General features: G+C 38.0%; 1 protein-coding gene across 2 annotated transcripts in view; it reads right to left on the reverse strand.

The window, feature by feature from the left end:
• SRGAP1 (SLIT-ROBO Rho GTPase activating protein 1) overlaps positions 1 to 14,039 on the reverse strand; it is a 306,717-nt gene that overhangs the window by 46,389 nt on the left and 246,289 nt on the right. The window contains exons 11-12 of one of the 2 annotated variants that reach the window (XM_055249639.2): positions 7,474 to 7,501; positions 3,129 to 3,231 (exon numbers count right to left, since the gene is read on the reverse strand). In XM_055249639.2, coding sequence (XP_055105614.1) covers positions 3,129 to 3,231; positions 7,474 to 7,501 — 131 coding nt within the window. Of the gene's footprint in view, positions 1 to 2,575; positions 2,610 to 3,128; positions 3,232 to 7,473; positions 7,502 to 14,039 lie in introns of both variants that reach the window. The other variant, XM_055249640.2, reaches the window with a different exon arrangement.

The raw sequence follows: 14,039 nt of genomic DNA on the forward strand, positions 1-14,039 counted from the left end.
GGGCTTCCATATCTATAGATGCATAATATGAGAATTGTTACAGAGATAATTAAAACATGTATTTACTTAGTTTGCATCAGAACTTACAGATTTTTCATTAATACATTGTCATATTTTAAGGAATAAGAAAAAAATGGCACAACTGTATATTGCAGATTTGTTTTTTTAGAAAGGAACATTTTTGGGCCTTCTTTCCCCACATCTTGTAAAACAGTCACTGCCTTCTACTGAACAAATGTAAACTGTGGCAATGTTTTAAAACATGTATAGGATGACAAATGAGATGAAGGGCTGCTGAGGTCACAGTTAAATATGTACCAATGCCATGTACTCCATGAAGTTAAACAAGGTTACTGACTACAGAATTATTTTTCATGTATTTTTAAGACTCTGCTTTTTCAGGAATTAGATCTTTTTTTTTTAAAAAAAAAAAAAAAGCCAAAAAAACAAAACCATCGGGCTTGAAAATGGTTAGCTGACATCAGGTATTAATTCATGAGGAATTTTATTTTGAAATGCAAGAAAAAGTTGGTTGTCTTAATATATTAGAACAATTCAGAATCCATTAACCTTTCCAATTAAGCAGTGGGGGAAGGATTAGGAATAATGCAGTTCAGCAATTTAAATGCTTTACTATTCCTAGAATGGGCATTATACTTCTTAAGGAATTGTCTTATTTTAGGTTTTAAGACAATCTAATCAGTGTATAAACCAGTTAATGGCTCAATTAATTCTGGAGACTGTATTAAGTTTCTCTAATTAGTTAATTTGTTTTAGGAGCACAAATTTTATTAATTTCTTAAAGAAGAGTCTTAAGAATAAAAATGCATTTTAGTGTGGACTAGTTGGCTCAGGAACACCAATGTAATTCCATCATAACTTACTGAATATGTGAAAGGATTTTTCTTTAGGATATAAGTGTTTTAGGGGAAGTAAACTATACGAACAATTCATGGAACACTAATCTGAAAGCAACATATTTTTAAATGTGAGTGATAAAAAGAGATCATTAGTTCACATCTCTGCTGAATTTAGTATTAAAAAGAAAAGCAAAGAATACAAGGTTATGAAAAGGAAAATGTTTGCACTAAGAAAGTTCTCAATAAAAAATGTCTTTGGTTTTCATATTTTTAAAAAATGTTTTTGTGTTTACATTTACTAATTGCTTTTTAAAAAAGCTATGATCAGTATTTCACTCAGATATAATTAATTTTGTAGTCAAAAAGTAATGAGTATATGTGATTTAATTTAATTTAATTTTACAGATTTCAGATGCATGGGTGGAAAACATAAGAAAATATTTTATAAGAACAATGGGGGTGCATTCCATCTATCATTCAAACTAATTCCTTGGTGTCGGTTTTCCCATGAGAAAAAAGAGAAAAAATGGTTTTGCTCTTGCTGTCTCCACAGTGACACTGTGGAGATTTCAAGTGATCAAGCCCTTTTTAGAAGTGGAAAGGAGCCCTCTGTATTGTTTCTATTACCAAAGATTCTTCAATGTGCCATCTGGGCGGTGAAGAGCTTCTGTAAGTGAATTTTCCATGATAGCTGGTTTATTTATTCTTTGGTACCTCAATTTACTTTCATTTAACTGCTCCTAATGAAAAATTGAAAAAATATATAATATATGCTTTTCTATCATCTTAAGCAGCCATTCTCGTACCGTATTATCAAATACAACAGAATCCTATGTCTGCTTCTTGCAGTTTTTCTATATTCTCTTTCTCTGCCAGGCCATCAGCTGCATATCTCATTGCTTTCATTTTATCGTTCCTCTCTCTCCATATAATTTGTCCCTGCTTATAAGCCAGGGGCTGGGAAAATAGGTAATCAAATTTGACAATAATTTTATATTAAATTAGAGCCAATAAGGTTCTTCTGGATTTAAGGCTTAAGGCAGTTGATTTGGAACTGCTATTTAGGTTCTTCAGTGGCTTTTCACTTAATTCCAGAGTAGGGCTGACTTTTAAGGCTGCCAGAGGTTTTTAATCTATGTATGTATGTATGTATGTATGTATGTATGTATGTATGTATGTGTCTGTCCTTATACATGCCACATGCACATTTATTTAATTATTAGCACACATATTCAATAAACAGACCTAAGAAAGTAAGACGTCTGTAACATATCATTAAGAGAGGTTATTAATGACATGGTTTCTCAGATAAACTTAGTTTGCAGAAACACTGCAGCCCATGCCAAAAAATGTGAACTACAAAGGAGAAAGCAAGCCCTTTTCTTTTTTGTAAAATTCACACTAGGGTCCATAATCCAGTATTAAATGTGTATTTGGTATTTAACATTGACTTTCCCTAATAAAAGCCCTTGATCAAACTTGATACATTTGCCAAACACATAATGTAAAAACTAATAGTTTAATGTACCCATTTTTCCTCTAGTGTTTGATTGCTACAGTTTCTAAGTAAAACCTATTTATAAACTTGTCTAATTTCCAAATGCAAACATTTTTCTTTCAAAAACCTTAACAATCTAATTAAAGCCAAGCATGAGCACGACTTGAAAATGATAGCAACAGTGAAAGCGCACCCTCACGTCCCTCTAGCACTATACCTGATGTCTTGTGTGCGAGTTTCTTCGTCCTCGGCTAGAAGCATTATCAGAAATACAGGATGAAAAAGAAGACGAAGAGTAAACACAGCAGAGATACAAGGTATAGATCATAGGGTCTTACAATTCATTCAATATAATGAATTCCTCAAGTCATGGGAAATCAAAACTCCTGCTGTGTTTCAGAGTTATCCTAACAAGCAGACTTTAAAGAATATTTTGTGCCATCTCGTTTGCATGAGTAAAAATACAACATTTTTATCAGGTTGCTTTTTAACTTTCTGTACAAATTATGGCTCTTTTTAAAGAACAATAAAGAAAGAGGGCTTTCTTTTATGCCCACATAATAATACCCACATTTATTCTCTCTTCTGAAGGCACTCAAACCAAATATTCTTTTCCTCTCTGACTTCAGGAAATATTATATTGATTTTCTGGGAGAGCAAAGAGCCCCAGGACAGACTTGGACATAATGACCTTCCTCCTCTTACAAGAGGCTGAGACCATTATAGTAAGAAGCATGGAGATCAGCCACCCAGATGGCTGGTGCCAGTACCTTGACGAATGTTTCCAAATCCCCATTAAACAACTTAGTATTATACTGTGAGCGGGGCCTGGACTTCCTGTGTTTCTGGGGCTTAGGGGGAACATTTGGAGGCCTAAGGGAAGGGAATATAATTACTGAGCATGGCAGAAATCAAACAATAAATGAAACATCTACAGGTCACATCAATATTACAAAACATGGGAATCTTGGGTTCCTTCCCCTCCCCCAATCACAGGGGAAAACATTCCCTCCCATTTCCCATTTATTTACTTTCACTTCTGTATCAAAAACCATACAAATTGTTTATTCACACTGCTGTTTCCCTGTATGTTGCAGCTGACGTTTGTTTGCTGGTTTGTTTTAAAATAAGCACTACCAAGTAGACTCGTTAGCTATTTGGCCAAATGTTACAAACCAGCATTCTTGTTATTTGGTTTACAAGTCACACACTAAGATACAACCGGTCATAAAGATTAGGGCTCTGGTAGATCCCCAAATGAGGAATTAAATATAACATTTTTAGGTACACATAATTTTTTTTTTAAGACAGAATCTTGCTCTGTTACCCAGGATGGAGTGTAGTGGAATGATCATGGCTCATGCAGCCTCCACCTTCTGGGCTCAAGGGATCCTCCCACCTCAGCCCAAGTAGCTAGGACCACAGGTGCATGCCATCATGCCCAGCTAATTTTTAAATTTTTTGTAGAGATGGAGTCCCCTTATGTTTTCCAGGCTGGTCTTGAACTCCTGGGCTCAAAAGATCCTTCCACCTTGGCCTCCCAAAGTGCTGGGATCATAGGCGTGAGCCACCTCACTCAGCCCAGCAAACCAATACAAGTAACATCACATCTGTTTGATACCCCTCCAGTAGTAACGGGATTTTATTTTATGCAAAAGTAACTATTAATAGGTCACAAGTGAAAAAAATAGTTTGGGTTCACTGCTCTTTCTAATTTGGGGGACATACAGGCTCGCATGAAGTTATTATTTCTTTAGAACAAACTATTCCACCACCTAAATATCTGAGGATGTACTCGTTTATGCCACTGCAGACTCTTCCTCTCCAGTCTGCCCCTTTGTTCTGGTGAATAAACCATTCTCTCTGACATATGCACATCTAGTGCAGCATGTAGTATATTTAGAAACTGTAACACCTTGCCCTGTGACTGCAGAGAGGGAACCTCTTCTGCTCTCTCCCGTTAGTGGAAAGAAGGCCAGAATTACCTGACTCAACTTCTACTACTGTGCTGAATGAAATACATGGAAGGAGAGCCCTGAGACCTGTCTCTGGATGTTTTAATGTAAAACTCCTTTTTAACTGCAAGGCTTATAGGAGGATACACACCACACCAGGAAATTGTGTAAAGCCCTTCATTAAGCTTCAGACTCTAGGAAAATTTATCTTTTTTAGTTCATTTAGCTTAAGTTCAGAAAGTCTGGTTCATATACCAGATCCCAAGAAGTTACGTGGAAGCCTGACTAGGTTCCTAAGACACTATCATGTATGGAAACAAACCTACTGGTACAGCCTTCCATAGCTAAATTCTAAGACCCTCCCAGCAGATGGGCTCATATGATGAATAAGGTGCACAGCAAGCAGCACCTGAAGACCTACAGTGCTGGCGAGGTTAAAAGAAGCCTTTGCGAGTGTCTAGGAGAGAATATGGAAACTTCTACCAGGCAACATATCATCTCCTGCCACGGATGAAATTTCTGAGATCTCTTTTATACACTGAGTTCTGGCCATTCATGGAGGAAATAATCTGATAGGTGTAAAAAGAACAAAACAACCAACCACCAAAGCACTTAACCCTACATACTTGATTTCATCCACTCCTTTCACTATTTTAAAAGTGTTTTAAAATATGGATTTCATTTTTATTCAGGTATGGTGGGGCCAACGATCAGGAGACAACTACCACTGAAAAGATAGCTTGTTAAAGAGTTGGGGATGTGCCCCACCACCAGGGAGGCCACAGAAGGAAGCACCAGGGTTGGTCAGGAGGCAGAAGGCACAAAGGAAAATGTGGGCAAGAGTCTTTATTGTGGTCCCCGCTGGAGGGAATGGGAGAAGCTGGGCAAGCAGGCTTAGAATAGGCTAGCTGGAATGATTCCAGTGGGCTTTGGGGCATAGGGACTATCCCTAAGTTGTCCCGTACCTGGCCTGGGGGTGATTAGGGAAGGGGAATAGTGGTCCTGAGTGTCAGAACCATGAAGGAGGTGGTTGGAGGTAGGTCGTCTGGATCACCTGGCTTGCATAGAAAAGGCACACTTGGCAAGCCAGTTCTTACTACTGCTAGGAATTGGCTAATCCCGGGAGGGGCAGTACTTCTGGGGTCAGCAAGGCCCCAATATACCAAAGCATTAAACACAGAAACTAGAAAATGTGGTTATTACAATAAGGTCCAAGAGAACTTCACATCTGGTGATATCTGGAGAAGCTGACAAAGCTAAGGAGATTAGAATTTTATTTGGTCACTGATTCATGGAGCAAGCCAATCTTCTAGACGGAGCCAAAAACCTCCAATGCACTGAATCACTGCCCCCGCATGACTGGGAGACGCAGGGTAATGCTGGCTAACAGAGGGATATCTCTTGAGTCTTCTATCAAAGGCCTGAAAATCACCTCTGTAGGATTCTATAGAACGGTAAACGTGAACACATGCAAGTTGTGAGAGGAACTTGGAATGAAAACGAACTGCCTCAGTGCTTATTAAAGTAATTTCCATGGCGGAGGTCTGATGATTCTTGCTCTGCTACACCCACATCAAGTGAACAGAGCCAGGGACGTTCAACATTCCAATTGCGTGACTCATTCTGATTCTGTGGCTACCACATGACTTCCTGATAATTTGGTTTCCTACAGAGGTTGCCCACATGAGAGGAAGTACTGGTCAGGCTGATGTGAATATCTAGTCTATTTGGCAATTATAGCTCTCATGGCAAATTAATATATTTCCATTTCTGCTTTTTAAAAAAATATCTTTTTTTGAAGTGCCTTACATTAATTATAATTGAGAAACAACAGGTAAAATAATTGATAGTGCAAGGAGATGCTATAGGTGAAAAACATCTCTATAAACTGCATATTACCAGGTCGAGGTAATAGTCTTCTTTTTCACTGACATAGTGAAGAAAAACTTCAGTGTTTTTTTCTTTTGTTAGGTTTGGAAAAGTCAGGACTGTAACTTTCTAGTTGGTTTACCGTGAAGTACAAGGGGCTTCCTTATGAATAAGCTGCCCAGCAATAACATTATAGATCCTTGAAAGTCAACTTGCCAATTACTGCAACAGATATACCAGTGTTCTAAATGCCTCTTATTTCAAAGAGAACTCAATTTCAAAAATGCAACATCTTGCTATGCTAATTAGATAATTTCTGTCTGTTGCACAAATGGTGACATAGAAAAATAAAAGTTGCCACAAACTTTCCCCAACCCAAATCAGAATCTGTTGCCCAAATGGCTTTCCCTTCTTGTAGCAGCTTCACAATCCTCCCCTGAATGAAGCAAGTACAATATGGGAGTATGTGTTAAAAGTTAAATGTTTAAAGTGAATCGAAATGGAGAATATATAGACAGCTAAAATCCTAAAGATATTCAATATAGCTCTAATTTTTTATTTTATTTTTTATTTTTATTTTTTGAGATGGAGTCTCACTCTTGCCCAGGCTGGAGTGCGGTGGTGCAATCTCAGCTCACTACAAACTCTGCCTCCCGGGTTCAAATGGTTTTCCTGCCGCAGCCTCCTGAGTAGCTGGGATTACAGGCGTGTGCCACCACGCCTGGCCAATTTTTTGGTATTTTTAATAGAGACAGGGTTTCACCATGTTGGCCAGGCTGGTCGTGAGCTCCTGACCTCAGGTGATCCACCTGCCTCAGTCTCCCAAAGTGCTGGGATTACAGGCTGAGCCACTGCAACCGGCCAGCTCTAATTTTTATATGACTAAAGGAAAATAGGAACAGAAAATAATTATACTTTCTACTTACGCAGTAGATGTACACATCATATTGTTTTCTTTTAAAATTAAACTATCACATAAAAAGTCCTGTCACACTATTTAGAAACACTTAAAGTGTTCTGGATTAGATAAACCAAGCCGGTTTAACTTAGGTTTTTGTTACTGTCTCTGCCTATTAAAGAGCTTTACAATTCCAGAGGGAAACAAAAATAAGCCAGAACATACCTAGTCTTGTAAGAAGCCCAGACATTTCATGTTGCTATGCTTTGTCAAGCCAAAACTATCTCCCGTATTCATTAACAAAATATGTTAATTCTTTCAGCATTGAAATGGTTGCTTCTTGTTAAAGAGAAAGTGAAATATGCTATAAGTTATGATAAAATATTTTCCTACCTTGTAGTCATATATTCAGCTCTATGACCTGCAGGAAAAAAATTTAAAGTAAGTAAACTGAAAGGAATCAGTGGTATGTATGTGGTACTCTTTTGTATCTCCTATCCTGTATTTTAAAACACTGAGTTTATAATAACTTACACGTTTTAATGGCAGAAAACACGAGGACAGCATATGAAGATAGACACATAATTCAGAGTAAACATTTCATAAAATCTATACATAAAATTTAATAAATTCTATAGATTTGAGAATCATGTTTCACTTGGCAATTTGAGGCTGGTTTTTTTTATTTGTTTGTTTTTTTCAGAAAAGAAACAAGAATAGCTGCTTGATCATAACTGTAAGCCCAAAAATGAAATACAAATAAGACACATCCAAGATTCACACGTTAGTTATTCTCTCTGTTTTGATTGACACTTGTTGGGGAGAAGGATGGGTTCAAACAGAGTTGGGAAAGTTCAGTTTTCCTTAGACTAAGTTGGTGTTCTTTCTATAATATGAATCAGGGGACTGGAGAGAAGCTGTATTCTGTAATCAGAAATGACATCTGCGAATATTAAAGTACAAGGACATTAAATGATACTACAGTCCACCAACTTGTAAGCTAAAAGCCTTTCACAGAGTTCTCTGTCCATTAAAACATCAACTTCTTATACATTTGGGTTTCTTGACTTGTTTTAAGTAACTTTTGTAGTGCTCCAACAATCTGCAATAATTTCAAGTTTGCATGTGTTTATCGGTTGCTTTGTACGTTTAGGGCGGAGTGGCGGGAAGGAATGTGGGAAAAGTTGAACCATTCAGCTGGTTTGTTTGCAAAATAATGATATGGTCCTGAAACAGCTTGAAAATATAGCTGGCAGGGGATGGTCACGTTGCAGCATAAATAGCTGAGCCCAGCCTTTCATATCATAATGCAGTGATTCAGATTTCTAGGGCAAGGCCAACATGACAATGGTAAAGAAAGCTGGCTTGTTGGGAATGGTGAACCAACACTCCCAGGCTGCAGTAGAGCCTTGACTCTATTATCTTCTCTTGAATAACAAATAACATAAAGGATTTGGTTAATATCTATTGATTAAAAAGGGAGAAACAGTTAAAATCTGAGACTACCTTTCTTCACATAGGGCCAGGCCACAGTAAAAGTGTTGGCAGAATGAGTTCATGGACATGACTTGAAGAGGGGATGAAGGGAAGGGAAGAATCTCTTCCTCCTCCTCTTCCCAGTTCTACTTATTTAAGTTATAAGTCCCTTCCTTTTGCTGGCCTTCTGCTACTTTGGAGGAGAAGAAAAAGGTGAAGGTATACATAGAACTTCAGAATAATTTATAGCTATTCATGAATGAGAGTGAAGGTCTACTGAGAAGTAGAGTGGGCAGATGGTGAGCTGACTGTGGTATGTGGTGCCTTATGGGATATCCTAACGGAAGTGTTTGGCAGGAAGCTGGCTATACAGGGTTAGAACACAGAGAAAAGACAGGGCCGGAAATAAAGATGTGAGAGTCACCACCATTTAGGTTGTGTTGGGTCCATAGGAGCCACGTAAGATCACCCAGTGTGAGGCAGTAGAATGTGCAAAGGGTTGAGGGTAGAGAAACTGCCTGGCTTGTGCTGTATTATGTTGCGTACTTTATGATAGCATTAAGTCTAATTAGGTATGATGCAATATATATTAGTAACAACAATAAAAACAGCAATGATGTCTAATATTTATTAGACACCATTATAAGCACTTTCTATTACATATATTAACTCACAATTTTCACAACGACTTTATGAGGTAGCTTCTATTATTATCTTTATTTTACAGAAAAGACGGAGCATATAGAAAAGTGACTTGCCCAAGGTCACGCTATTAGCATGGCGTGGGTGTTGCACTCAGGTCCAAGTTTGTTTTAATCCCAGTCCTGAGCTCCCAGGAACTATAATGTACTAGCTTCCAAGCACTAGAATGTACCACCTTTAAAAACGTAAGTCTTTTTTCCTGGCAAATACTTTGAAAGATCCTAGAAGAAAGGTAGGGATTATGGCTTACAATTCTGTCTGCCTCATAAGCCTAAAGCCAAATACAAAATACTGAATATTTAAATAGATTTAATAAATTCTATAAATATGTACATTATTAAATTAATAAATATCTATAAATGTAAATTTGATAACATAGGTAATCACTTTCAAGTGATTCAATGATAATGCCAATGAGAATTCCTTAGAAATGAAATGTTATAACTTTGAAATTCTGCTATTTTTGTTACAATATCCTAACAAATTATTCCCTAGATTTAGAAAATGATATGTAAAATGCTTAAAATTATTTTGCTTCATCCATCCATAGTTAATAGTATCAGATAAAAAATTAAAAACCTATAAAAGATACATTTTGAATAATGAACCAAGAGCGAGCTTTGCAAGAACTATCATTCACAGTATAACCACACTACCACATCCATCGTTTTTTCAGCTAATAGTCCTGAGTGCGTCTCAACTGATGAATGAGGTTTTATTTTTTAATCAGTATCATCATTAATAGATCAATAGCACACAAGCTTAGAAGACTCTTCTTCCCAGAGAGATGTGAAAGCTTCCAGCAGTCTGAGGATTAGATTTCCATAATGTTCTTTGGAAAGCTATTTAATTATTAAAAACAACGGACCACTCCTTCCCCTCACCACACCCCCCCAACATGCAAGCCATTTTGAAGGAAAAAAATGACCCAGGCTTAACTTGTTCTTGGTTCAAACATTTTTTTCAGCTACTCTTAAATTTCACTTGAGAATTATGAAGTGAATTATTTTTCACATCTAAATGCATTTTATCTCCTACATATAGTTAATGGGATAACCAAAATATAGTTTGGTGGCAATTTGATATTTTTAAAAAGGAGATAAAATACTTAAAATGTGTATAGCTCAAATGAGACACAGACATCCTGGATTTGCTCCCTAATGAATGACTGATGAGAACTCCTGGCATTACTTTCCAGTCCTTTTTCTTCCTTAAGAATACCAACTACTGCAGTGCTTTTCCAAAAACCATAATTACTCACAATCAGCTTCCCTTTTGAAAGTATACTTGTACTCCTACTCAAAGACAGACAATGGATTGTATGAGGATAACCTATTAAATTTCTTTGTCAGAAACCGTATGCCCAGGGCAAGAAGCAATATAATACGGAGCTCAGCTCCTAGTGTCAGATTTTTTGTTTAGCAAGATTGCACTGATATTTGCACCCCCTTAAGTCCAAATGCTGCACACAAAGAAGCCAATGTGAACATTAAGGCTCATTACTGAAAAAAAAAAAAATTCAGTGCCTCAGTTTTATAGATATATATCTCATTTACTGTGGTCAATTTGACTTCTATGATTTAAAAACAAATGACATCACAAAAAGATACAACGGTGTTGCTGAGGGATGAAGAAAATGATAATGATGAGTTTGGTCTTAACAACTCATTGCGTGTTTCTTTCTATTTCAGTAGTTTTCAAAGATTTGGAATTCTGAAATTTGACAGTGCCACTTTAAGAGCCCAATCTAGTTGCTTCACAATGTTGTAAATCAAAGAACTCACTGGGCCATTGGCAGCCTACCAAAAAGCGAGCAGTAAGGCAGGCCAAACACATGTCTGTAGTTACAGATTCAGCTGTGTACGAGCAACTGCAAAATCTTCGGGTTAGGCTCCATTTGTTTTACTATGAAGGCAGTTTTTGCAGCGGTGAGTCTAGTATACTTCAGAGAAGTGATTTCTACATAAAAAGTCAGGACTGTCCCCAAACATACCATTGACTCCTGTACTAGTGACCCTATTGCACCAAATCTGGACTCAGATTCCTCCATAAGAGCTCACCATGGGATTACTTCACTATGGGATGGGCGCCATTAACTCTCCTGGTCTCCTTTGATGTAGCCTATTAATATGAAGAAGGCTTGCACAGAAAGCCAGCAGGCTTATAATGGTTGAGCTAAAAGGTGGGGCATGTCTCCCATGCTCAGCTTTTCTCTGGGCAAATTTGCCAGTGTCAGATCCTGGCAGTGACCAGCAATTGGTGTGCCACCCAGCCTGCAAAAGGGGCAGGGCTAGGAAGCAAGACGTCTGCAACCAGTGGCCAGAAGCTAGTGTGCCTGCTGCTGATGGATGAAAGCCATCCAGTTTCTTCTGCAGCATAAATGGAGTCCTGTGAAGGTTTTATACACCTCAACACAGCTTGTGTCCCTGGTATACCAGAGCCCGTTGAAAAAAACTCCAAGATATAGAAGTCCTGAGCTGGGCACCGTGGCCCACGCCTGTCATCTCAGTACTTTGGGAGGCTGAGGTGGGTGGATCCTGAGGTCAGGAGTTCGAGACCAGCCTGGCCAACATGGTGAGACCCCCGTCTCTACTAAAAATACAAAATTAGCCGGGCGTGGTGGCAAATGCCTGTAATCCCAGCTACTCAGCAGGCAAGGCTGGAGAATCACTTAAACCCGGGAGGTGGAGGTTGCAGTGAGCTGAGATTGTACCATTGCACTCCAGCCTGGGCGACGAGAGTGAAACTCCATCTCAAAAAAAAAAAGAAAATTCTGGCTTGCAGTTCACAAAGTATAATATAGATTTATGCAGTTCAGCAGCTAAAGACGGAATTTGGCATGTGGATTCAATAAATTGGCTAGAATATAGCCCCATCCAATAACGACATGTAAAAGAATATTAACCATTGGAGCTTTCTCTCTAGGAGACACAAGAGAATCCATGTTGAATAGGTACCATACAAGTTTCCGAATGTGGCCCCAAGCATATTAACACGTGTGTCTGCAAGCAGTGCCAAGAATGAATTCCCCCACTACTTCATGCTCTCAAACACAATTTCTAAAGTGGTATCCATCCTCACAGGGTAGGACTTTGTGCCTGCAAGCGTTCATCTACACTTAGGATAATTTATGCTTTAGGCCTGGCAACTGACCTTGAGGGCATCACTTGAAATATCAGGCATTTGTGAAAAATTGGAAAAAAAAAAAAAAAAAAGACCTTACATGATACTGTGAGGGAAAAAAGAAAAAACAGGACACAGTTGTAAGAAAACTATTCAAAGATAAAAAGACTTTTTTTTTTTTTTTTTTTAAAGTTCAAACCTACAAAAGAGTTAAAAGAGCAGTATAGGAAGCATCCTTATCTCCTTCATGTAGATTTTCCGGCTGTTAATGTTTGCCACATTGACTGTACCCCCCTCTCTCTTTCTCTCTCCCTCTTTTTTTTTTTTTTTTTTTTTTGGAACCATTTGAAGGCAAGTTGCAGACGTCATGACACTTTAGCAAGCATTTCTTAAGAATAAGAATGTTCTTCTTTATAATCACAATACCATTATCATATCTAGGAAAATTAACACTAATTCAATAATATTATTTAATAGACTGTATTTCGACTTCCCTAATTGTTCTTAAAATGTCTTTCATAACTTTTGCTTTTCGATTCAGTATCTAATTTAATCTAGTGTGTGAAGGTTCATACATTGTATTTGGTTATTTTATTTTTTAATGACACTTTTTAGTAGTTTAAGTGTTGCTTTTTTTTTTTTTCCCTTCCAGGGGTAACTGGCCTTTTCATCCTAACTGTGTCAGACATGGTTCTTAGGTCATGATAACCTTTCTCCATGTGGTCATTCCCTGAGGATGATGAGTTCTTTGGCGGAAACCAGGAGATAAGGTGATGGAAACTTTATGGTTAAGGAAGGTTCCAGAATGGTAGGAGGCAAGAATTTAGGTCTAAGAGGGGCAATCTCTTTTTTGACCTGAGTTACTCACACAACTCAGTCCTCTCGTTTCCCACTCCCTTCCATGTTCTCTTTTACTTTTTCTAACTTCTGGCAGGGTCTAATGTGAATAAAAGATAAAGTTACAGACTATGAAGGACTTAAGACAGGAACTTGGCTTGCATTTATTTTTTTCCTTTTAAATTTCATAAAGACAAAGAGAAACATTAACATTTATACAGTCCCCTTTGCCTGTATTCCCATGCCTCCCCTCAGTCTCCTCATTTGTAAAAATGGAGAAATTATTAGTGCACAGTAAAATATACGACTCAGAATAAAGCCTGGCGCAGAGAAAGCCTTACAACTGTTAGCTGTTGCTACTGTTTTCGTTACTATTATTAGACATAGCAATCTACTTATACTGTAAGATTGTTTCTCAACCACAGCCAATGACTACCGAAAGAAAAAAATCACCCAAACCGGTTTAACTGGTTTCCAGAGTCTAAACAGTCAACAGATGGAACAACAAACACTCGCCCATTAAAACAAACAGGGGTGGGGTTGGAAGGCTGCAGAAGTCTGAGAAGGGAAGGAAGAAGAGACTGGGGGGTCAGCAGGTAGGGAAGGGGTAGTGTCTCCAGACTTTTCTACGATCCTGAGCACCACGCTCTGTAGATTCCTCCCTAGGAGCTCGGTATTGTCTTTCCAGCCCTCCCTAGATTTCACTATGCTTCCTCAAGGTTAGCACCATGCTTTAGAATAAAATAGTGCCAGGAGAACTTGATCATGACATATACAAACGAAACCAAATCTAAACACAGAGTGTCCTCTGCTTCTTAAAG

Source organism: Symphalangus syndactylus, chromosome 17 (assembly GCF_028878055.3).
Source record: "Symphalangus syndactylus isolate Jambi chromosome 17, NHGRI_mSymSyn1-v2.1_pri, whole genome shotgun sequence".
In the NCBI taxonomy this organism is placed as follows: domain Eukaryota; kingdom Metazoa; phylum Chordata; class Mammalia; order Primates; family Hylobatidae; genus Symphalangus; species Symphalangus syndactylus.